Below are 26693 nucleotides of genomic sequence, written 5' to 3' on the forward strand. Positions count from 1 at the left end.
TTTATTTTGTATCTCTAAAAAATCATGATTAGAACTGTATCTAGAATCATTTGGACCTTCTTTATGTTACAAAAAAGAAAGCACACATTTGCTTTGACACACTACAGGTTTTTTGCTAAGAAGACCGGTTTACGGTCTCAGGCTTGGTTGATGCTCTTTTGCAGGTAACAATGTTGCCTCCTGTACTAAAAACCCTTTCTGAAGGTGAACTAGTGACAGGAATACAAAGATACCGCTTAGCTAGGAGGCTCACTTTTAGGAAAGGCAGTTATGTGGGTTTTCCACCATTCCAGAGAACATAAGAACATAAGAAATTTACAAATGAGAGGGGGCCATTCGGCCCATCAATCTCATTTGGGGAGAACTTACTGTAAATAATAGCTCAGAGTTGTTAAAATCTTATCTAGCTCTGATTTAAAGGAACCCAGGGTTTTAGCTTCCGCTACACTAGCACTATTCCATACTCTAACTACACGCTGTGTAAAGAAGTGATTCCTCAAATTTGTTTTAAAATGTTCTCCCACTAATTTCCACTTATAGCTGCGAGTTCTAGTATTTAAACTAATATTGAAATAGCCATTTGGCTGAACAGCATCCAGACCCATTAGAATCTTATAGACCTGGATCATGTCCCCCCTTAGTCTCCTTTGCTCAAGGCTAAACAGATTCAGCTCAGCTAACCTCTCCTCATAAGACATTAGTCTAAGGCCAGGAATCATTCTCGTAGCCTTCCGTTGCACCTTTTCTAAGGCAGCAATGTCCTTCTTAAGGTATGGTGACCAAACCTGCACACAATATTCTAGGTGGGGTCTTACTAAGGAATTATATATATGTAACATCACCTCCCTTGACTTAAACTCCACACACCTAGAGATATAACCCAATTACTTTGTACATGACTAGCTAATTGGGTCATTAAAAACATATGAAAACACCTTAATCAGGTTTTAGGCAGATTAGCCATATACAATATTTTGCACGAAAATAGCTAATTGTTCAGCTTTAAATCAAAAGCACATGTGGGATATGACAATGATTCCTCCCATTTCTTTTCCAGCACATTCCCTGCGAGAAGCTGGGTGGTTTGATTTTTCCCAAAAGGGTCTAGCTGCAGTACTCACCTGTAAATAAACCTCCCCTGTCAGTAAATGTTGTCTGAGGGTAAGGAAATGACGTAAATGATGTACACGGACCTCATTTATATCGATAATTATCAATATTACAGTTTCACAACACTGTTCCATGTAATAATCAATATAATAAAAATAACCATATTCTGACAAATAGAATGAATACATTGAAATAAACAATATTAGTAAACAAATATTTATTTTCCAACAAATTTTACTATTTACATACAAATTTAAATTCCCATAAAATTTTAAAAGGTTATTGATTTTCAAGTATTCAAAGAAACACATAGCTCAAAACAACAAAACCAATAAAGGTAACAATGTGCAAAACACTATAATATTACAAATATGTTAAAGGACAAACATAAAATAAAGCAGGACGGAACTGACTGCAACAAGTATCTGCCTCTATTTTTGGTCTCTTAAAAACTTTTTAAAATTCTGAGGTAGAAAAGTATCTAAACCAAACAAAAAACTTGTATTCAAAAAAATGCCAAATAAGATTAACGTAGTATTGTTTAGGCGGGAGCGAGAGAGGCTCGAGCCACACCTTTTTCTCTTGTGACGATCGATAACTTATCTGTATTCGGCAAGTTAGACTTTTATTTTTTTACGCCTAAAAAGTTCTATAATTGGACGGGACATTTGGTAAGATATTTCGCAAGGCAGTTGTAATATACAGCTAGTTACTCAAATTTTGTTTCATATTTCATATTTGGATTTTAGAGATAAAATATTGTCACCTTCTAAAACGATTTTGACCAAGGTTTGTTAGCGTTTGGACTCGTTAGCTGACTATATGATAAGCTGCTAGGTTTCCGTTTTTAACAGACATGAGAATCTATAAGGTACAACGTTAAGAGACAGACTATAATTCAGTAAAAAAAATACTTCTCACATTACTTATTCAGGGTTGCAAACTCTCATGTATCTGGCGATACTGACACTTTTAGACTCACGCAAGAAATCTTACAGATTTCAATACAAATTACAAATACATATCGTTCCATTATAAACCTAGAATTAGCTACATCAAAACGTGGGGAGTTTGCAAACCTTACAAAAACCGTTACCTACTTGTACTGTAAATGCGCATGCAGACTTAACTCGAATTTAAAATCTCACGCCAGCCAATTGACAAAAGTAGGCAACCATGCTTATTTGTGGTATTTAGCTTGCTCTTTAGCAATTTTTTGCTTCAGAGCAATTTTAGGTAAACAAGAATTGCCACTGTAGGAGTTGGTGAATGAATCATAACGAATCTTTTAGATGAAATGTCCTAAAACAGGGGTACCCAATCTTATCCGCAAAGGGACACCGACCCTTTGCGGATACGATTGGGTACCCCTGTCCTAAAATATTCGTCCATCACTAATACCCACGGAGCATGCGCGAAATGCACCAACATGTCAGACGACGATCTTTGCTTCCAGTGGGCGTGACGGTGTGACGTAAATTGCGAGTTTTTTTTTGACGTAGTTTAGAACGCAGATGTTTATTTATACTGCGGGACGGGAGACACTGCTCATTTCGCCTTGGATAAGAAGATGGGAATCATGAAATTTGCGTGTGCCGCTGGAGTGGCGGCTGCCGCCGCTGGTACAGCGTACCTCTACCGGCGGTTCAGGAAAACGCCAGAGCAGGAGGAAGGTACTTAAATAGTTATGGTCTCTATGTATATGTAATAGCATGGATGGTATCATGGAGTCGGTATATTAATGTGATTTATCTTGTTGTTATATATTTTTATACCAGTGATTAAAAAAAAATGCTTCATGTGTCCCTCTTAAAATTGCATCTCTTTGGCGCCATGAAGAAATTTAACGTGAAAGTTTGCTTATTTTCACCAAAAATATGGTTTTATTGTATTTCTGACAGTCGATAATTGTCCAGTCGTTGAGTGTCCAAAGCATAGCAGTGTTTCTTGTTCTCTCTTTTCAGTGAATATGGCCACCTCATTACATGACGAAACTCTTATGGTGGCAAATGATTACATGGACTTATGTGTTGGAATCGAGAGGACACCTCCCAGCGAGTCCGCTAAAGCCATGCGATACATAGCAAAGAAGGTGGAGGATATGTACTGGCTCCCACTGCGCCGTCTTGTGCAGTCATTCTTGATCAACTTTCCCATACACACCTGGACCGAACTCAGGAATGTGATGCTGGATATGGTTGATCGTGAAAATATGAGGTGGTCCCAGATTGTGATTCTCTTCGCCTTCACGGGAATGATGGCAGTTCAAATGTCTACCATAGATGAAGATTTCACCTGCTGTAGACGGCTAGCGGACATGATCACTGATTATTCTTAGAGAAAAACAGGAATGGATGATCCAGAATGGAGGCTGGGTAGGTGCATGTAATTTTGTAATCAAAAACTGCTCCTTTTATGTAGTTTCTTGTTATATATTTTTTTTTCTTGGTTGTCTTGCCTGTGTTAGAAAGTAAGTGGTTGTACCACCAAAGCAGTCCAAGAATATGGAATCTGGGAGAACATGTTCTCAGCATCTTGCTCAGCGTTTTTGTTGTGTTTCAGTCAACAAAGCCTAATATCTCATTAGTTATATTGATAACAGAGATCCATTTCTAGTTATCTTTGTAAATGCTACTTTTTAAAGGAATTCAGGGTTAATTTATCAAGCAAAGATATCTGTCTGTCTTGATATTTCAACCTGTCAGCCCAAGGTATATATATGTTTCTCCTTTCATGGTGATCAATAAATAGGGAAAATGTAGGACTGAGTCTTGAGAATCAACCTACATCTTTTAAAGACTGACACATATGTTTGCTTCTACTCGTACCTGCTTGGGTGTCCCCCCTCCTCTTTGTCTCCAGGGTTGCAATTGACATTAATCTTCTCTCTGTCTCTTGTGTAGAGGGGGTTCGTGGACTATGTCCGCATATTCAGACCAGAATATCCAGTGTCACCTGTGATGAGAGGTCTCTTCACAGCTGCAAATGTGGCAATTGCCTTTCTTCTTGTACGTTACAGTATTTCCTTTCCATTTTATTCAGAGAAATGTTTTCCTGAAAGATTTTTGATCAAGTTTTTGTTAATTTGCTTATGTACATATGGTTCACTGTTGTTTCCCCCATGGCCCTTTTCTTATAAATTATATATGACCTATAGTCTGTTTGGTATATTTGTTTCATTTTATGACATTGTTACCCATACAGTTGTACAGTATAAAACCTTCAAAAAATGTTAATTGTTAATGTTAATAGTTATAATAAAATTAATTGTGTTAAACATTTTCTCCCCTTTTTGTGAAAGTAGTATATTTTCATCTAGTAGAAGTGTTTTTTAAGTTTTAAGTAAAAGTAACTTGCAATAACAGATTTAAAGATACTCGAATGAGAGACGTTCTACTAATATAACGTCTGACGTTAAACGGGTGTGGGAATTTTGTTAAAGATTAAAGATTTGGTTTGGGATTTGCATATCATATTATGAAGTTTGTGATTTGTGTGTATAGTTTACTAGCTAGTTGCTAACACAGCAAGCTCGAGCAGCGAGGAGCCAACTTACAATGGTTAAAGACAAGGTGACAGAGATGTTTGACTTAACTGCCTCTGTATTGTTTTTAATAGATCAATTATCTGCTAAAAAGATCCCTACCAGGCTTGGTCCCGTTCAAGAAACTGCCAGAAACATGAGTTTGCTAGATGGGACAGTCTACCAGAAATGTGCATTATTTGTCCTAGATTGCTAATGTGAATAAAACTTGTATTATCCAAAAGTCTAAAACTGACTCGATGGTTCATTTCTGTGAATGTTTCTATAAAAGAATATTTCATTCATTAGATTCTCAGATGTTTTTTCTTTATTGACACTTTTGAAAATTACAAATCCTGAAAAATGGACTGCCCCCAGCCAAATTGAGCTACATTATTCATAGCTTTGTTATGATAAAAAAAAACTTTCATTTAAAACACACTTAAAATGTAACAAGTTTTGGATTTTTCAAGTATTCAGAATGTTAGGACATGTAGTACCTCAAATTAAAAAAGAAAATAAATAAACTGTGTATAGTTTAACAGTGCAAGTATGCTAAAGTACAAACATAAGACAATGCCAAGTCTGTAATGCTGGCAATCAATATCTACCTTTATTTTGTATCTCTAAAAAATCATGATTAGAACTGTATCTAGAATCATTTGGACCTTCTTTATGTTACAAAAAAGAAAGCACACATTTGCTTTGGCACACTACAGGTTTTTTGCTAAGAAGACCGGTTTACGGTCTCAGGCTTGGTTGATGCTCTTTTGCAGGTAACAATGTTGCCTCCTGTACTAAAAACCCTTTCTGAAGGTGAACTAGTGACAGGAATACAAAGATACCGCTTAGCTAGGAGGCTCACTTTTAGGAAAGGCAGTTATGTGGGTTTTCCACCATTCCAGAGAACATAAGAACATAAGAAATTTACAAATGAGAGGGGGCCATTCGGCCCATCAATCTCATTTGGGGAGAACTTACTGTAAATAATAGCTCAGAGTTGTTAAAATCTTATCTAGCTCTGATTTAAAGGAACCCAGGGTTTTAGCTTCCGCTACACTAGCACTATTCCATACTCTAACTACACGCTGTGTAAAGAAGTGATTCCTCAAATTTGTTTTAAAATGTTCTCCCACTAATTTCCACTTATAGCTGCGAGTTCTAGTATTTAAACTAATATTGAAATAGCCATTTGGCTGAACAGCATCCAGACCCATTAGAATCTTATAGACCTGGATCATGTCCCCCCTTAGTCTCCTTTGCTCAAGGCTAAACAGATTCAGCTCAGCTAACCTCTCCTCATAAGACATTCATCTAAGACCAGGAATCATTCTCGTAGCCTTCCGTTGCACCTTTTCTAAGGCAGCAATGTCCTTCTTAAGGTATGGTGACCAAACCTGCACACAATATTCTAGGTGGGGTCTTACTAAGGAATTATATATATGTAACATCACCTCCCTTGACTTAAACTCCACACACCTAGAGATATAACCCAATTACTTTTTACATGACTAGCTAATTGGGTCATTAAAAACATATGAAAACACCTTAATCAGGTTTTAGGCAGATTAGCCATATACAATATTTTGCACGAAAATAGCTAATTGTTCAGCTTTAAATCAAAAGCACATGTGGGATATGACAATGATTCCTCCCATTTCTTTTCCAGCACATTCCCTGCGAGAAGCTGGGTGGTTTGATTTTTCCCAAAAGGGTCTAGCTGCAGTACTCACCTGTAAATAAACCTCCCCTGTCAGTAAATGTTGTTTGAGGGTAAGGAAATGACGTAAATGATGTACACGGACCTCATTTGTCAGTACACCTCCTCTATCATGGAACACCGTTAGGGTATAAACCATGAGACAGAATACGTCTCCAAATTGCTTTTTTTTTTTAACCCTCCAGACACAATTAAACGTATGGGACGCCAGCGGTGTACATGCCACGACTGAGGGTATGAGAATGACGTAAATGACGAAGTGATTAAAGCGCCAAAAATCATATCATTGCGCATGAGCAACCCAGCCATATTTTCTGTGCGGTGATAACTTGTGGTGGGCTTAGATAGAAGTAAATAGTTCCTACATTAAACTGCTCACTTCAAAGTCTGTTATCTTGAGTAACCAGGTCATGATTTCTGGTTGAATTTTCTGGTGCTTTAATCACCGCAGAAAGAATGCCATTCATTCCCATTGTATTTGAGAGAAGATGACATTTCTACAGCTAATATCCCCAAAACTCCCAGCAGAACAACTTTAAATTAGTTATTTTAATGTTTATAAAAACAAAAAGTGCACAGTTCTGTAGATTTTATTTGCGGTTTTCAATGCAACATAGACCTCAACCAGGAAACTACTGATCTCTTCAAAATATCGACATATACGGTATCATTTCATCCTATCTGTCATTTGAAAATGTATCGACTTCCGTTGTATTGTGAGTGGATCTGCAGCGTTTTGTTTTGCATGTGTTTTCAGAGTTTGTGTTTTTGGAATTTGCAGCGTGTCGACACTTATCGGCTAGATTGACTGAGTAATTAACTCTACTCTCCCCAGAAATTAGTAGGGCCGACATAAAAAAGTAACATTATTATTTATAGTACAACACATATTCCAGAGCATAGCAGAACACTTTCACGTCTGTCCAGTCAGGTTGGGGAGCATGCACTGGTAGAGCAATTTTCCGTGCTCACCACACTATGAAATGCTGGTTGGCAATCCCCCATGCTGACACACAGTCCAGTCCCACCCTCTGGTCTGCCACATCTGTCTGCCGCGGCCAGGTGTTACATGGGTGTCCCTGTGGCTTGGCCCAGCCACTCGGGACCTCAGCAATGAAGATCCAGCCAGTCAGATCACCCTCAGGGAAATGTGCCACATGGCTGTAGTGTTGTAACTCAGCGTTTCTCAAACCAGTCCAAAAATGTGGATGGTCGGGGGGTCCCCGAGGACTGGTTTGAGAAGCACTGCTGTATCTGACACTCCCTCACAAAAGAGGTTATGTGCCTCATTTAGGACTCCCTGAGCAATTGCTTGTTCAATACAAGGTCAAACGGGCGGTATACAAGGATTCTCTGAAGAGACACAATACCAAAGGAGTCCGGTGTTTGTCTCAGTTCACTGGATAGTAGAGCTGGGCGATATGGCAAAAAAAAACATCACAATTATTTTTCCTGTATTGACCGATATCGATAATTATCAATATTACAGTTTCACAACACTGTTCCATGTAATAATCAATATAATAAAAATAACCATATTCTGACAAATAGAATGAATACATTGAAATAAACAATATTAGTAAAGAAATATTTATTTTCCAACAAATTTTACTATTTACATACAAATTTAAATTCCCATAAAATTATAAAAGGTTATTGATTTTCAAGTATTCAAAGAAACACATAGCTCAAAACAACAAAACCAATAAAGGTAACAATGTGCAAAACACTATAATATTACAAATATGTTAAAGGACAAACATAAAATAAAGCAGGACGGAACTGACTGCAACAAGTATCTGCCTCTATTTTTGGTCTCTTAAAAACTTTTTAAAATTCTGAGGTAGAAAAGTATCTAAACCAAACAAAAAACTTGTATTCAAAAAAATGCCAAATAAGATTAACGTAGTATTGTTTAGGCGGGAGCGAGAGAGGCTCGAGCCACACCTTTTTCTCTTGTGACGATCGATAACTTATCTGTATTCGGCAAGTTAGACTTTTCTTTTTTTACGCCTAAAAAGTTCTATAATTGGACGGGACATTTGGTAAGATATTTCGCAAGGCAGTTGTAATATATAGCTAGTTACTCAAATTTTGTTTCATATTTGGATTTTAGAGATAAAATATTGTCACCTTCTAAAACGATTTTGACCAAGGTTTGTTAGCGTTTGGACTCGTTAGCTGACTATATGATAAGCTGCTAGGTTTCCGTTTTTAACAGACATGAGAATCTATAAGGTACAACGTTAAGAGACAGACTATAATTCAGTAAAAAAAATACTTCTCACATTACTTATTCAGGGTTGCAAACTCTCATGTATCTGGCGATACTGACACTTTTAGACTCACGCAAGAAATCTTACAGATTTCAATACAAATTACAAATACATATCGTTCCATTATAAACCTAGAATTAGCTACATCAAAACGTGGGGAGTTTGCAAACCTTACAAAAACCGTTACCTACTTGTAAATGCGCATGCAGACTTAACTCGAATTTAAAATCTCACGCCAGCCAATTGACAAAAGTAGGCAACCATGCTTATTTGTGGTATTTAGCTTGCTCTTTAGCAATTTTTTGCTTCAGAGCAATTTTAGGTAAACAAGAATTGCCACTGTAGGAGTTGGTGAATGAATCATAACGAATCTTTTAGATGAAATGTCCTAAAACAGGGGTACCCAATCTTATCCGCAAAGGGACACCGACCCTTTGCGGATACGATTGGGTACCCCTGTCCTAAAATATTCGCCCATCACTAATACCCACGGAGCATGCGCGAAATGCACCAACATGTCAGACGACGATTTTTGCTTCCAGTGGGCGTGACGGTGTGACGTAAATTGCGAGTTTTTTTTGACGTAGTTTAGAACGCAGATGCTTATTTATACTGCGGGACGGGAGACACTGCTCATTTCGCCTTGGATAAGAAGATGGGAATCATGAAATTTGCGTGTGCCGCTGGAGTGGCGGCTGCCGCCGCTGGTACAGCGTACCTCTACCGGCGGTTCAGGAAAACGCCAGAGCAGGAGGAAGGTACTTAAATAGTTATGGTCTCTATGTATATGTAATAGCATGGATGGTGTCATGGAGTCGGTATATTAATGTGATTTATCTTGTTGTTATATATTTTTATACCAGTGATTAAAAAAAATGCTTCATGTGTCCCTCTTAAAATTGCATCTCTTTGGCGCCATGAAGAAATTTAACGTGAAAGTTTGCTTATTTTCACCAAAAATATGGTTTTATTGTATTTCTGACAGTCGATAATTGTCCAGTCGTTGAGTGTCCAAAGCATAGCAGTGTTTCTTGTTCTCTCTTTTCAGTGAATATGGCCACCTCATTACATGACGAAACTCTTATGGTGGCAAATGATTACATGGACTTATGTGTTGGAATCGAGAGGACACCTCCCAGCGAGTCCGCTAAAGCCATGCGATACATAGCAAAGGAGGTGGAGGATATGTACTGGCTCCCACTGCGCCGTCTTGTGCAGTCATTCTTGATCAACTTTCCCATACACACCTGGACCGAACTCAGGAATGTGATGCTGGATATGGTTGATCGTGAAAATATGAGGTGGTCCCAGATTGTGATTCTCTTCGCCTTCACGGGAATGATGGCAGTTCAAATGTCTACCATAGATGAAGATTTCACCTGCTGCAGACGGCTAGCGGACATGATCACTGATGTTCTTAGAGAAACACAGGAATGGATGATCCAGAATGGAGGCTGGGTAGGTGCATGTAATTTTGTAATCAAAAACTGCTCCTTTTATGTAGTTTCTTGTTATATATATTTTTTTCTTGGTTGTCTTGCCTGTGTTAGAAAGTAAGTGGTTGTACCACCAAAGCAGTCCAAGAATATGGAATCTGGGAGAACATGTTCTCAGCATCTTGCTCAGGGTTTTTGTTGTGTTTCAGTCAACAAAGCCTAATATCTCATTAGTTATATTGATAACAGAGATCCATTTCTAGTTATCTTGGTAAATGCTACTTTTTAAAGGAATTCAGGGTTAATTTATCAAGCAAAGATATCTGTCTGTCTTGATATTTCAACCTGTCAGCCCAAGGTATATATATGTTTCTCCTTTCATGGTGATCAATAAATAGGGAAAATGTAGGACTGAGTCTTGAGAATCAACCTACATCTTTTAAAGACTGACACATATGTTTGCTTCTACTCGTACCTGCTTGGGTGTCCCCCCTCCTCTTTGTCTCCAGGGTTGCAATTGACATTAATCTTCTCTCTGTCTCTTGTGTAGAGGGGGTTCGTGGACTATGTCCGCATATTCAGACCAGAATATCCAGTGTCACCTGTGATGAGAGGTCTCTTCACAGCTGCAAATGTGGCAATTGCCTTTCTTCTTGTACGTTACAGTATTTCCTTTCCATTTTATTCAGAGAAATGTTTTCCTGAAAGATTTTTGATCAAGTTTTTGTTAATTTGCTTATGTACATATGGTTCACTGTTGTTTCCCCCATGGCCCTTTTCTTATAAATTATATATGACCTATAGTCTGTTTGGTATATTTGTTTCATTTTATGACATTGTTACCCATACAGTTGTACAGTATAAAACCTTCAAAAAATGTTAATTGTTAATGTTAATAGTTATAATAAAATTAATTGTGTTAAACATTTTCTCCCCTTTTTGTGAAAGTAGTATATTTTCATCTAGTAGAAGTGTTTTTTAAGTTTTAAGTAAAAGTAACTTGCAATAACAGATTTAAAGATACTCGAATGAGAGACGTTCTACTAATATAACGTCTGACGTTAAACGGGTGTGGGAATTTTGTTAAAGATTAAAGATTTGGTTTGGGATTTGCATATCATATTATGAAGTTTGTGATTTGTGTGTATAGTTTACTAGCTAGTTGCTAACACAGCAAGCTCGAGCAGCGAGGAGCCAACTTACAATGGTTAAAGACAAGGTGACAGAGATGTTTGACTTAACTGCCTCTGTATTGTTTTTAATAGATCAATTATCTGCTAAAAAGATCCCTACCAGGCTTGGTCCCGTTCAAGAAACTGCCAGAAACATGAGTTTGCTAGATGGGACAGTCTACCAGAAATGTGCATTATTTGTCCTAGATTGCTAATGTGAATAAAACTTGTATTATCCAAAAGTCTAAAACTGACTCGATGGTTCATTTCTGTGAATGTTTCTATAAAAGAATATTTCATTCATTAGATTCTCAGATGTTTTTTCTTTATTGACACTTTTGAAAATTACAAATCCTGAAAAATGGACTGCCCCCAGCCAAATTGAGCTACATTCTTCATAGCTTTGTTATGATAAAAAAAACTTTCATTTAAAACACACTTAAAATGTAACAAGTTTTGGATTTTTCAAGTATTCAGAATGTTAGGACATGTAGTACCTCAAATTAAAAAAGAAAATAAATAAACTGTGTATAGTTTAACAGTGCAAGTATGCTAAAGTACAAACATAAGACAATGCCAAGTCTGTAATGCTGGCAATCAATATCTACCTTTATTTTGTATCTCTAAAAAGTCATGATTAGAACTGTATCTAGAATCATTTGGACCTTCTTTATGTTACAAAAAAGAAAGCACACATTTGCTTTGACACACTACAGGTTTTTTGCTAAGAAGACCGGTTTACGGTCTCAGGCTTGGTTGATGCTCTTTTGCAGGTAACAATGTTGCCTCCTGTACTAAAAACCCTTTCTGAAGGTGAACTAGTGACAGGAATACAAAGATACCGCTTAGCTAGGAGGCTCACTTTTAGGAAAGGCAGTTATGTGGGTTTTCCACCATTCCAGAGAACATAAGAACATAAGAAATTTACAAATGAGAGGGGGCCATTCGGCCCATCAATCTCATTTGGGGAGAACTTACTGTAAATAATAGCTCAGAGTTGTTAAAATCTTATCTAGCTCTGATTTAAAGGAACCCAGGGTTTTAGCTTCCGCTACACTAGCACTATTCCATACTCTAACTACACGCTGTGTAAAGAAGTGATTCCTCAAATTTGTTTTAAAATGTTCTCCCACTAATTTCCACTTATAGCTGCGAGTTCTAGTATTTAAACTAATATTGAAATAGCCATTTGGCTGAACAGCATCCAGACCCATTAGAATCTTATAGACCTGGATCATGTCCCCCCTTAGTCTCCTTTGCTCAAGGCTAAACAGATTCAGCTCAGCTAACCTCTCCTCATAAGACATTAGTCTAAGACCAGGAATCATTCTCGTAGCCTTCCGTTGCACCTTTTCTAAGGCAGCAATGTCCTTCTTAAGGTATGGTGACCAAACCTGCACACAATATTCTAGGTGGGGTCTTACCAAGGAATTATATAAATGTAACATCACCTCTCTTGACTTAAACTCCACACACCTGGAGATATACCCCAACATCCTATTCGGCTTTTTCATTGCTTCTCCGACTGGCGAGAATGGAAGCATCAACATACACACCGAGATCTTTCTCATAATCAGCTACCTTTATTTCAGTGGAACCCATAAAATATCTGTACTTTATATTTTTGCTCCCTGCATGGATTACCTTACATTTTTCTGTGTTAAATTTCATCTGCCAAGTATCAGCCCAGTCGCTAATTAAATTTGTAAAGTCAGAAAATAAATGTATCCAAACAATGTGTAAAGTTAAAAAAAACAATGTGTCGTCCGCTCCTTCCGTGTGCCACGCCCCCTTATTAACCCCGTGTAAAATCCCCGTGTGATTAGCTGTTACTGGTTGTTGTCGGTCATGGTCGGGCAGAAGGCGATCTGGGAAGCAGGGATACTGAGCCAGGAAGTAGGGCAAACGGGGTTTATTACGGCAGAATCCACAAGACGGGGAAGAACGACGGGTAACATTAATGACAAGTCTGGGGAAGACTGACTCAGACGAGGACTAAATACAACAGACAAGCTACGGGTAACGAGCCACAGGTGAGAACAATCAGGGAGAAACAGGAGGTAATGAGGTGGGCGTGGCACACATTAGGAGCGGACGGAGCGGGCGTGACATTGTCATTAGTCCTCTGTATTTCGTCCGCGTTTCAGTTTGTTTCCCCAGCTCCGTCATTGTATTGTCCGTCTGCGCTTTGCCTGCCTTACCTGTAATTAAACCCCGTATTCCCCGATACCCTTACGTCTGCGTCTTTGTCTCCGTTCCGTCCCCGCTAGGCAGGACAATAGTATTATAATCAAATATATTAATGGTTTATTATTAATATTAAAATAATTAATAAGAAATCTTTATTTTTAAATGTATTTTATTATATAATAATAATTACTGTTACTGTCTATCATTGTCTAAATGTATTTTTACTGTCTAAATATATGTATTCAGCTAGTGTAAACATGCAGGATGCTATCACAGCGAATGCGAGGCTGAGACTGAAGCCTTACCCTATGTTTCCGCTGAGAGACGTGCCGCGAGACTCATTTCCCCACGTGTACAAGTTATCTTAGGTCGGCGTTCACGGTTTGACTTCTGAGATTCAGATCGAGTTCTAGGTAATTTTTTTTTCCAAAATAGTTGGTTCGACTTTTAAGAAATTCGAGTTCTAATGAGTTCGAGAACTGAGGTACCACTGTAGTTTAGCCCAGGGGTGGCCAATATTATCCGCAAATGGCCAGTGTGTATGCGGATTACTAATTAGAGCACTGATTGACTGAAGAGTCCTGACACCTGGGTTTGAACAGCTGAGCTACAGGTTATCCCAAAAACCTGCATACACGCCGGCCCTTTGCGGATAAGATTGGCCAACCCTGGTTTAGCCTAACCCAGCCACTTAAGGGAGCAAGCCAGCTCAACTAGGTCCCAAGCCCGGATTAATGGGGAGGGTTGGCGTCAAGAAATAAATAGACTATCTTCACTGCATCACTGATGTCAAAATGTGGGAAATATGTGGTTGTATAAATAAATGCGTTAAAGTGGGTTAATGATTCTGTGCTGTCTAAGTTGTATAAAAAGTTTGGCTACATGACATTTGAATGGGTTATGCCTGGATGCATGAGCGCATTATGAGAATGAGAAACACGGTGCCTGCACACCAATTAACCCAGTAGTTTCTTAATCTTTTTCTGTCATTCCCCACTTTGGAGGTATGGAAGGGTTGTAAGCCCCACCTGTCCCAAATCGTCCCCAACAAAATTGTAATAAACTGGGCTTTAAGTTTAACTGTTCAAATTTATTGAAATAACATTACATTTTAAAACCGTAACTTCATATAACAGCATTAAAGTCTTTCACACATGGAACCTAAATAAAACATCTAATAAAAGTACAAATATATTATCACTTTGCATGAAATAACACTTTGTTCAAACATATATGATAACTATAATAATAATGCATTTATGTTTGCATTTTACCTCTGATAAACTCAATTTAGAAACAAAGAAAATAAAAGTGTTGTGTTTTCTTTATATTTTATATACACTCACCTAAAGGATTATTAGGAACACCATACTAATACGGTGTTTGACCCCCTTTCGCCTTCAGAACTGCCTTGATTCTACGTGGCATTGATTCAACAAGGTGCTGAAAGCATTCTTTAGAAATGTTGGCCCATATTGATAGGATAGCATCTTGCAGTTGATGGAGATTTGTGGGATGCACATCCAGGGCACGAAGCTCCCGTTCCACCACATCCCAAAGATGCTCTATTGGGTTGAGATCTGGTGATTGTGGGGGCCATTGTAGTACAGTGAACTCATTGTCATGTTCAAGAAACCAATTTGAAATGATTGGAGCTTTGGGACATGGTACATTATCCTGCTGGAAGTAGCCATCAGAGGATGGGTACATGGTGGTCATAAAGGGATGGACATGGTCAGAAACAATGCTCAGGTAGGCCGTGGCATTTAAACGATGCCCAATTGGCACTCAGGGGCCTAAAGTGTGCCAAGAAAACATCCCCCACACCATTACACCACCACCACCAGCCTGCACAGTGGTAACAAGGCATGATGAATCCATGTTCTCATTCTGTTTACGCCAAATTCTGACTCTACCATTTGAATGTCTCAACAGAAATCGAGACTCATCAGACCAGGCAACATTATTCCAGTCTTCAACTGTCCAATTTTGGTGAGCTCGTGCAAATTGTAGCCTCTTTTTCCTATTTGTAGTGGAGATGAGTGGTACCCGGTGGGGTCTTCTGCTGTTGTAGCCCATCCGCCTCAAGGTTGTGCGTGTTGTGGCTTCACAAATGCTTTGCTGCATACCTCGGTTGTAACGAGTGGTTATTTCAGTCAAAGTTGCTCTTCTATCAGCTTGAATCAGTCAGCCCATTCTCCTCTGACCTCTAGCATCAACAAGGCATTTTCGCCCACAGGACTGCCGCATACTGGATGTTTTTCCCTTTGCACACCATTCTTTGTAAACCCTAGAAATGGTTGTGCGTGAAAATCCCAGTAACTGAGCAGATTGTGAAATACTCAGACCGGCCCGTCTGGCACCAACAACCATGCCACGCTCAAAATTGCTTAAATCACCTTTCTTTCCCATTCTGACATTCAGTTTGGAGTTCAGGAGATTGTCTAGACCAGGACCACACCCCTAAATGCATTGAAGCAACTGCCATGTGATTGGTTGATTAGATAATTGCATTAATGAGAAATTGAACAGGTGTTCCTAATAATCCTTTAGGTGAGTGTATTATATTACTTTATATTTTTTTTTTACTATTTTAGTGGCTGCAATGAGCCTGTTTTGTAGCACACATGTTTTCAAAACGAGGTTGAAGGCTTGATACTGCCACTCTCAAAAGTACTGTGGTTCCACATGACATTTTCAATGCCATTCGCTCGCTGATGTTGTTTTAATTTAGGATTACGTTTAAATGTGTCTTTGTTTTGTTTTGGGTGTATGGTAATTAAATAAATGAATTCATAGATTTAATAACACAAATGAAAAAAATAAATGAATAAACAAAAAAGTCCCCCTGTATTTCGCGCCCCACTTGTCACGTCTCTGTTCCCCACCAGAGGGGCGCGCCCCACACTTTAAGAAACACTGAATTAACCTATAACCTATTCACTTAGACAATACACTGTAATTTTTGCAACAGAAATGGATGAGATGGGCAGGCAGCTGGAGGTGGAATTTTTGTCCTTGGTAAAACTCTGTTGGTCTCCACACTGGTAACAACGTTGCTTTCTAGGCATAGCCAAACAAATCTCCTGTCTGAAAAGGCGTAGAAAATGCAATTTAGCCACTAAAACTTTACAGTTTTTGTGAGGGTCAGTCGAATTCTCTCATTAAGTTTTTCTTGTGATCCTGCCCTTACACTTTCATTTCAGCGCTGCACATATACGTGTATGTGTGTGTGCGTGCCCCGATCGGTGTTTTGCCCAGAGGCCTTGTGTGCAGTTGTTCTGCCACTGCTCCCAATCCATCCACTTACTTCATAGGAAGAGTCACCAGAGTCATGATGCTACGATTATACAATTTCTTGGTAAGACCCCACCTAGAATATTGTGTGCAGGTTTGGTCATCATACCTTAAAAAGGACATTGCTGCCTTGGAAAAGGTTCAATGTAGGGCTACGAGAATGATTCCTGGTCTTAGAGGAATGTCTTATGAGGAGAGGTTAGCTGAGCTGAATCTGTTCAGCCTTGAGCAAAGGAGACTAAGGGGGGACATGATCCAGGTATATAAGATTCTAACAGGTCTTGATGCTGTTCAGCCAAATGGCTACTTTAACACAAGTTTAAATACTAGAACTCGTGGCCATAGGTGGAAATTAGCAGGAGAACAGTTTAAACTGGATTTGAGAAAGCACTTTTTTACAAGGCATGTAATAAGAGTATGGAATAGTCTTCATGTTAGTGTAGTGCAAGCTAAGACCTTAGGTTCCTTTAAATCAGAGCTAGATAAGATTTTAACAACTCTGAGCTATTAGTTAAGTTCTTCCCAAACAAGCTTAATGGGCCGAATGGCCTCCTCTCGTTTGTAAATTTCTTATGTTCTTTCTTCTTATGAATGTCACTGTCAAGGGAAGTGAACCTCTCGACAAGGTTGACATTCTCTTTGCAGACAGATACACTGCTGACTGCTGTGTCCAAGAGATCATTAAAGGACTGGATCTTAGTTATAATCCAGGACGCTCGCAAGCCCAAACACTCAGTATTCTCATTCAATCTCTTGAGAGCCCCCATCAGAGCCTCCATTGATTCTGTAAAGATCACAGTATTGTTGGCAAAGCCAACATCTTTACTCACAAACAGATACCCCACAGTCACTGGACCCCCCAACTTTAACACCCAGTCCATGTAAGCATTGAACAAAGTAGGAGCAGGAACACACTCCTGACGAACCCTAGAATCCACTGGGAGGAATGCAGAGGTTCTGCTTCCACTCTGCACAGCACTCACAGTACCTGTGTACAGGTCTGCCATGATGTTCCGCAACTTTGCTGGATCCCCCTGAAGCCTTAGGATGTCCCACAAAACAGCTTGGTTGATTGGGTTGAATGATTTGTGAAAATCGTCAAAGGCTGCAAAGAAACCCTGCCAGTATTGGCGTTTGTGCTTGATGAGACTCTTCAGTGACAGGATGCCAATGATGGTAGACTTTTTAGGCGTAAATCTAGACTGCTCCAGTCACTGATAGGTGAGCAAGTGATTACGGATCCTGTTGAGGATGAGCCTAGCAAGAACCTTATACGGCACTGAGAGCAGTGTTATCCCCCTGTAGTTGCCGCAATCCAGGCGATTACCCCTTTCCATTTCCAGATAGGAATATCATGCCCCGTTTTCCAGTCATTTGGGATGATGCCTGTCTCCCAAATGGAAGCAAAGATTGCTTGCAATGCCAGGCGGACAGCCTTATCACCAGCCTAGAGAAGTTCACCCCAGATACCTCAGATCCCTACCCTCAGCTGGTTCACTGTGTGTGCAGTCTCAGTGAGATTGGGTGGTTCACAGCTAATTGGAGGATTAGCCTGAAGAACCATGGACCCAGTGATGTTGCAGTTGTCTTTCTCAGTTCTTGGGATAAACCAATAATGTTGCCATCAAGCAGTACGCTGTGATTTTTTTGGATAATATTCAGGGTGCCCTGCGAGATGAAGCACCGGTAACATAACACAAACCTCAACAATCTTCAGGGTCTTATCATGGAAGTTCTCCCACATCACATAAAGATCAGCAATCACACCCAAGTCTACAAGTTCCTCACACAATCTATATGCAAATTTATTAGAAACAGCCCAATCTTCCAGTCTGGCCAGATCCAGCCTTATTCTCATAGTAGGTGGTAGCCTACTGGACTTAAGCTGGATCTTCAGAGTAAGAACAACAAGTCTGTATTCAGACCTCCCTCTCACCAGCCACTTCCTTCAGCTCCACTGGGGGCATTTCCAGGCCAGCTGAGAGATATTATCTCCAGCATGTCCCAGGTCTGCAAGCACCTCACCAAAGAGGCGTCCAGGAGGCATCTTAGATAGGTGGTTCAGGCATCTCAACTGGCTTCTTTCAATGGGCAGGAGAAGCAGCAGCTCAACTTTGAATTCCTCCTAAATGTCTGAGCTCCACACCCTATCTCTACGGCTGAGACCAGACACCATTCTTTTGGTCACTATCCAAAGCTTGTGACCATTGGTGAGGGTAGGAATATCGATCGACTGGTAAATTGAAAGCTTTGTCTTCCAACTCAGCACTCTCTTTACCATGACAGAACGGTAGAGCATCCACATTACTGCTGACGGGGCACTGATCTGTCTGTCAATCTCCTGCTTCCTTCTTTCCTTACTCGTGAGCAAGACCCCAAGATACTTAAACTCCTTCAGACAGTACCTCATCCTCCCCCAGGAGAAGGCAATCCATCCTTTTCCAGTCAAGAACCATGGCCTTAGATTCAGAGGTGCTGATCCTCATTCTGCTGCACTGCATATTGCAGCTCACAGTCCAGTGATGCTAACAGGACCACGTGATCTGCAAAAAGCAATGATGTGGTCCTGAGGTCACTGAACCACACCCGCTCTGCCACATGACTATTCTAGAATTTTTTTTGAACAGAATCAGTAACAAAGAACAGTCCTGACAGAGTCCAACAGCCACTGGGAACGAGTCTGACTTACTACTGGCGATGTGACCCAAACTCTCAATCTCTTAATACAGGGATCTGATGGCCCACATCAGTGGACCTCGTACCCCAAAACCTGAAGCAGCCCCGGAAGGACATGGTCGAATGCTTTTTCCAAGTTCACAAAACACATGTAGACTGGTTCCCATGACCCCTCCAGTATCCTTGTGAGGGTGAAGAGCTGGTCCAGCATTCTGCGACTAGGACAGAATCTGCATTATTCCACTTGGATCTGAGTTTTGACCAAGAGGTGGACCCTCCTCCCCAGTACCCCGGCATAGACCTTCCCAAGGAGGCTGATGATTGTGATCCCCCTGGAGGCATTTAGCGGGAAAATCATATACTATGAAAGCTACAGGTGCCATCGTTCAAAGATTTCATGGTATAAGGTGCGTGTGGACGCTCCAGTGTAGGGATGGGAGACTAGGAAAAAAGAAACATGTTTGTGTTTGTTACTCTGATAGACAGCTTACTGTGGGGGTAAATGTTATCAATTTAAATGTTATATAAATTATAATTTTCTATTTGAGGGAATGGGGAAAATTGTAGTAACAAACCTGGATGCTGCCATATTTTCTTTTTAAAAATACATGTGAAAATGCACATTAATTAATAAACCTTCTGTCTATAAAGTGACTAAAAATAAGCATTACGTTACACCTGAAAACCTTGTGCAGATCTTGTGTTTTGTTGCTTTGTAAACTAGGTAGTGGTTACAAAAGTACCTACACTGGCCTCAAAACCTAATTCACTTCTACAATACATCTCAGCACAATGAATCATACATTTTTAAGTATAATATGCTGTTGTGTCTCCTGTTTATCCTTTTCATCAGCTCAGTCTTCGTTGTTTTGATTCTGCTTTGATGGGTGGTGTCTCCGATGTTTTAGTGGAGTGGTTATTTTCCTTGTCTTTGCTAAGGTTAAACTGATTTAGAGCAGAGTAGCAGGCCATCATATGACTTATAACATTTAATTTGGTGTTGACTGGTGAATTATTATCCGAGTCCGAGGTATGCATTACATAGTGCTGCAACAATGCCTGAGAATAATTAGTAATGGGAGAAATATGTGAAGATAAAAACACACACACATTCCTTGATTCCTTAGACATAAAGTTAAAAACTTAATTTATAGTTTCGGCCCAATAGGATGTTAAAGGTAAATTTTGTGCAGTCTGATCGCTATAGTCTTGAGTGTTTACTCTGCTGGTTATATTTTAAAAGCCAGCGTCACTCCATCTCCTATAGTCAGCATGCTCAAATTCACTCGGGTATCTCTGTATATCTTCTTATTAAGCTTGTCAATCGCTTGTGTGTTCATGTCATCCTGAGCTGGGTTGATAACCTTCCCACTCCACAGAACCTGAAAGATGGGGTCGAGGAAAAATGATTTATAATTGTAGCAGCGCAAGTATTGTGTGCAAATGATAAAGCTGAGCATTAACATCAGTTAAAAGAAATTGCAAAGGCAGTGTAATCAATCTGTAGATTTACTAGTACAAGCAAAATGATCATTTGTTTGAAAACTAGAGCAGTATTTTATTGCCATGGAAAAGAGAGCCACAAAACGATTTAAAGTAGCATTTCATGAAACACCTTTAGTGAGTGCGCTCATGATGGTGCTGGCGGTATACTCACATTATCAATTGCTATAATCCCTCCTTTCCGCACAAGTTGAAGGGATCTTTCGTAATAGTTGTCATAATTTATTTTGTCAGCATCGATAAAGGCAAAGTCAAAGGTTTCAGCTTCGCCAGCCGCTAGGAGATCATCTGACAGTAGATAGACAGAGCATGAGGTTTTGGTGGTATATCATGCAGGAATTTATGTGGAATAGTTTGATTAGTACACAAATTACCGAGTGTTTTCAGGGCTGGCTGTATGCGGAGATCGATTTTGTGCTGAACTCCAGCCTACAAAAAAGAGAAAGATGGGTACTTAAGATGTTCTGGAGATTTGGCGACAATTGCCTAATGTCATGCTTTTGGGTGTTCTGTGCACCCAGAATGCACCTTGAGAACTACTGAGATTTAATGTGGGGGAACTGATAAGTTTCTGGTGGAGAATGTCAGCCAAATGTGCAGGGTGTTTTAGAAATATCCAGATGATTCCCAGCTAGTGTATATCTAACCTTTTCTGTATATTCATGGTGCAGGGGGGCTGTGGTCATTTTACCTGTTAGTCAGGGGTGGGGAACTTGTTCCATGGAGGGCCGGTGTGGGTGCGGGTTTTTGGGATGACATCTCAGTCTGCCAGTAACAAAACAGTGGTTCTCAACTCCAGTCCAGGGGAGTCACTGTTATTGAGAGGCCATCCCAAAAACCCACACCCACACCGGCCCTCCATGGAACAGGTTCCCCACCCCTGCCTTCAGTTCAAACTAAGTAATGAGGCTGCCTATAATTTTTTAGAACTGAGAAGGAACCTCATGTGAAAAGGTTGGGTGTTACACCTTCAGTTACTTTCAATGACCTGAATGTTTTTATATATTTTTTTAATGACTGACTAAGTCTTGTACATCTTTGTGGTACTCCTTGGACTTTTGGTAATTCAGCCTCTTTTAAGAGTACATCAGGTCTGTTGTAGATATATGTTGTACTGCTAATCATCACTAGTTTAGATGAGCCATTTCAGTGGCTATGCTAACATGTCTATAGATAAAAAAGTCGACTGTATCAGTTGCACAAATCACTCCTGGTATTTAAAAGTTGACTGGTGTGCTTGTGCAGGCTGTCCAGTGCTGTTCATACAATACACACTCAATGTGACATGTGGAGAACTGGGATAGACTATCTTGCAGCTTTTCCATAATGCATTTTTAAATGGAGTTTACTGGTTTTACAGAATACATTTACTTGCACAGGATTTTACAGTCTACATTAAATACATTACTCTTTTATAAATTGAATAGAGAAAGCAAGAATACATTGTTAATTTTAATATTGTGTGTTGCATGGGGGTTTTCTTCTAAGTTGCAAAATAATTGTCAGTGAAGACAGTACTATTAGCAGGGTGATTGGTTAATTTTTAATAACACTTAGACTATGAGGGATCCTGGGCATGAACTGAAGCATGATGCTTACCACTGTTAACATGCATAATGCAAGAATTTACTTTGTTACCTGGATGGCAACTTTTATTCTCCTTTCAGCACTTTATAAAGGGAAAATGACACCAGCGCATTTGTTACTGGAGAAAAAGCAGTGGCAAAAGAGAAATGCTCAGAGAATGTTGTTAGAATGCCTCGCACGCAGGAATCCGTTAAAATAGCTGAAAAGTGAAATGCACTTTGGCTGTGAATGTCCAATATAAAACTTCACATTATACTGATCCTGTTTTTGGCCGGAACATACATTTCATTAGAGACTGGTTGTTAAACTTTCACAGCGATACTTCAGAAAAGGCAACTTGCAAAGCAAGTATATTTTACTGTACCTCTTCCCAGAAGGGCTTGCCCACGTCAGTATACTTTTCCTCTACATCACATGCCACAACCCGGCCATCTTCGGGCAAAGCCAGTGCCAGACTAAGTGCATTGTATCCAGTGTACACACCTGGGGGTGGAAGGGTGTTGGGGTGGTGTTAGAAATCTCATTGACACAGGCATGGTGCTCCAGTTTTTTGTTTAATAAATGCCAGCACTATGTTGCTGATGGCATGCATTGATATGCCGAATCATATTTAGAATCCCATTCTCTCTGTATACTGTGTAGCACTTGATTCTTCTGACTACATAGAGATCTCCAGTAATGTAAGCATACCCATTTAGTTCTGTTTAATATTGTTGGCATGACAGACAGAAGTTTGGCTCGTGATTAAAAGACTGAGTGGTTTTCCCAGATTCTGTTAGACAGGGTTTATTTAACCATAAAATAAGCTGAACTTTCTGTACATACCTATCTCAATGGCTTTTTTGGCCTTGATCAGCTTTGCAAGGTTGGCCATCAGCTGAGCCTGCTCACATGCAACCATCATATAGTTATAGGGATCTTCAAGTGTCTTCTACATAGTGTAGGAAAAAGATGCATCATTTAACTAAAGTTAAAACTGGATATTTTACACAATTTAAAAAACGGTTGAACTACACCACTCAACTACAGTAACATAGAATTATATTACTAAATACCTATTCGATTAAACCCAAACAAATGTATTATCTGGCAGAACCTTTTATCCATCCATCCATCCATCCATCCATCCACTTCTAATCCTGACCATACCAAGCTATGTGTAGTGCTGACATATTGCCATCTAGTGGCTAAACTGTACGTTTTCCTTTACTCATAAAATTTCTTAAAACCACTTTTAAAAGCTTTTTCATTGGATCAGTCTAGCCGGCATTTCATTCATTCAGTCATGTATTCGTCCATCTAATATACCGTGTGTCCTATACTATATTTTCTAATATTTGAGAATGTAATTTATTACCAGTCGGAGCTTTGTCAAAGCTGGGTGTTCTCGCAAAGAATGATTCAACACGTACAACATCAATGGGTTGTCTTTAGCTCCACTGTGGCTTTTAAAAAGGTCCATTCTGGAAGAGACAGTTCTGGTTTTCCCTACAGAGAAGATAGTGGATAATATTACCATGTGCTTTCTCCATATATAATGTGTGATACAAGTCATACAACCAAAGCCAAAAGCAAAAGATATACGGCAGTATTAGGGAGGGTTTCGGACTTTGCCCTAGTGTCATTTTATCTAGACCAGGGTTATTCAACTCACGGTCCTCGAGGTCCAGGCACTGCTGGTTTTCCAGCCTTCCTTTACCTGTCAATCAGGTGTGAAGCCTCTGACCAATCAGAATCAGTAATTATTAAACAACTACCTGGGAGAACTGAAAACACGGCCTGGATTAGGAATCGAGGTCCAGAGTTGAAGAACCCTGATCTAGACTTACTGATTGCTCACAAAAATTACGTAGAAGATAGTTGCTGTAGGTTGCCAGGTTGGGCCTCCAACTCAATGCCTTGAACTCTATAAACAATTATTACAGTATAGTAGGGTGCATTACCCTGCTGAAAGAGGCTATTGCCATTGGGCAAATACCGTTGCCATGAAGGGGTGCACCATTTTCCCCTCTTCCATCACACCAACTTCAAGAACAGACTGTTCACTTGCCTGTCTGGCAGGCACCATTGTAACGAGATAATGAATGTCATTCACTTCACCTGTCGGTGGTTTTAATCTTATGGCTGTTTGTCATAATTATTACAAAGGTTGGGGAGTAATTTATAATTTGACTAAACACGTGTAATATTGAGGCGTTTATTTAAAAATAGATGTTTATAAAGCCATTCATATTGTTAGAAACTGCACCCGCTTAACAGTATGCACATGTCATTACTTAGTCAATATTACAAAACTGATGAAGTAATATTATGGTGAAAATACTCGTATAAAGCTATAATATTATGTGAATTATGTAATAGCATAAAATTGAAGTGATCTTAAAAATAACAGTGTAATGTGTCAGGATGTGTAATTCTATAGTACCTTGTCTTTTAAATGAAATATGTACTTTAAACCAAAAGGATCAAGTTTTTGATTGGATGAGATGCACATGTCTGACCATAGTCCAATTTAATTATCAGCATTTTAGAGTAAATCAACTCGGATCGCCCTTACCCATGTAGTAACCTGCCACAAGAGCAACACCGAGTATGGCAGTACCAGCCATAGCTTCTCTTGATACATTGTGAAACGACATTGTGAAAAAGACCCTTAGTAGTTCGCCGTAATCTGAAATTAAATCGTCTCCGGCGGCTTCGGCATTTCAATGGGACACTACCGAAAAAGCTAGAATATTTGTCTTCAGGAAAAGATCGTCTATGTTATACAGGAACAATATAATACCATGGCACCTATATTATGAGATATACGGTCTTTGTCACATGACCTCTCGTGTGTTCCGGGTAAATACATCCGTGAGTTCCTACTTCCTAGTCTAATATGTATTCAGAAAGTCATTTAGCGAACAATCCGAGTCAAACACGTCTGTTATGTTTTAAAGTAAGTAATTCCGCGAAGCGATTTGCTAGGCTTTTTGCGCTTAGCACTTCTGTGGACAAATACCTCTGAAACGATGTAACGTATACGGCTGTACAGTATTTAAAAAGCGTAGTAAGTCGAGTTTTGCTTGATATACAAACTGAATTAAACAGTTTGTCGTTTGAATATGCAGAAATTATCCCATATCCAGGTTTAATATTAATACATCGATATTATTAAAAGTGGATATGGGATAATCCCTGCACATTCAAATGACAAAATGTTAAATTTTGTTGTCAACCAAATTAAACCCCATATCGCTATATTTCCTCCAGACTTTTGTCCACTGTACTATAAGGACAGTTACCAAGATAAACAGTGCAGTTTCATACTCACACGCTAACCTTACAGGCTCAGATCAAGGTGCTGTCCTACGGAAGGATATGGACTGTATCCAAACCCCGTTCCTCCTCGGTTTAAAATGGCTTCTAAATGGGAGGTGACAGCCACAGTTGCTTAACCCTTAAATCCAGTTTTCCCTGAAAACCAGCTACAAAGTGAGTATAGTAACCATGGCCGTAATCCGTAATTGTAATATATATGGGGCGGGGCATGTCCCCCAATGTTGACTTCATGGCCACGGCCTTGGTACTGTAGTAACTAATAGTTATTTTTAGATTGTTCACTGAATGAAATTGCTTAATGAATAGTCATGTATTTAAATTAAAATCACCAGGCACCTTCAGCTCGAAGTTCATAGTAGGCCTACAGCCGTATTATTCAGATTTATTATCAAATATTCCGTTACTCTCAAAGCTGAAATACCTTCAGAACCTTTCATTTATCATTTTGGCCTTTTCTAAAGCTAGGACTGCGTGTGTAAGTCAGGCAGAATATTTTGTGGACGATTAGTTAGGTCGAAGTACAGTACCTTATAGGGATTACAAAGGCTGCGATTTAGGATATGCATTATTCAGCAGGTCTAACCCAGGGTTTAAAACTCGTGAGAATAGTTTTACAAATTCATGCCGTCCTCCTTGTATGACACATTCTCACCAAGGAGAAGTGCTATATGCTCCTGTCGTGCCTGTCATGCTCAGCAAACAGAAGTGGGCCACACGTCCACAAAACAACAAATACATGAAACCCAAGAAACATTTTACCTTCGCGGTGCCAAAAAATATTGATTCCTCTGCAGAGCTATAAGTGAATGTGAATAAATGAATGATACACATAACTGGTATGCAAGTATACATAAGTAAATAAATCTAAGCTGTTTTGCC

General features: G+C 39.4%; 2 protein-coding genes and 1 long non-coding RNA gene across 4 annotated transcripts; 2 read left to right on the forward strand and 1 right to left on the reverse strand.

The window, feature by feature from the left end:
- The first annotated feature begins 3443 nt into the window (after window positions 1-3443).
- Window positions 3444-4885, forward strand: LOC140581327 (uncharacterized). Its single transcript, XR_011984396.1, has 3 exons — window positions 3444-3485; window positions 4014-4118; window positions 4729-4885. It is a non-coding gene; the product is annotated as an uncharacterized lncRNA (long non-coding RNA).
- Window positions 4886-9097: 4212 nt separating this feature from the next.
- LOC140577597 (anti-apoptotic protein NR13-like) lies at window positions 9098-11487 on the forward strand. The gene is made up of 4 exons (XM_072703722.1): window positions 9098-9387; window positions 9678-10087; window positions 10616-10720; window positions 11331-11487. The coding sequence occupies exons 1-4, from the start codon at window positions 9285-9287 to the stop codon at window positions 11394-11396; spliced, it is 684 nt and encodes a 227-aa protein (XP_072559823.1). The 5' UTR covers window positions 9098-9284; the 3' UTR covers window positions 11397-11487.
- An 8887-nt stretch (window positions 11488-20374) lies between these two features.
- On the reverse strand, window positions 20375-25951 carry comtd1 (catechol-O-methyltransferase domain containing 1). 2 transcript variants are annotated; one of them, XM_023808052.2, is made up of 7 exons: window positions 25807-25951; window positions 23848-23978; window positions 23316-23421; window positions 22855-22973; window positions 21278-21332; window positions 21058-21191; window positions 20375-20782 (listed from the first exon to the last, which is right to left on the reverse strand). In XM_023808052.2, exons 2-7 carry the CDS (start codon window positions 23950-23952, stop codon window positions 20630-20632), a joined length of 672 nt encoding a protein of 223 aa, XP_023663820.1. In that variant the 5' UTR covers window positions 23953-23978; window positions 25807-25951; the 3' UTR covers window positions 20375-20629. The 2 variants fall into 2 exon arrangements, with proteins under 2 accessions (XP_023663820.1, XP_023663821.1); XM_023808053.2 differs by lacking the exon at window positions 25807-25951 and adding an exon at window positions 25048-25191.
- Window positions 25952-26693: the final 742 nt, after the last annotated feature.

The sequence above is a fragment of the Paramormyrops kingsleyae genome, chromosome 20, assembly GCF_048594095.1.
Source record: "Paramormyrops kingsleyae isolate MSU_618 chromosome 20, PKINGS_0.4, whole genome shotgun sequence".
In the NCBI taxonomy this organism is placed as follows: Eukaryota; Metazoa; Chordata; class Actinopteri; order Osteoglossiformes; family Mormyridae; genus Paramormyrops; species Paramormyrops kingsleyae.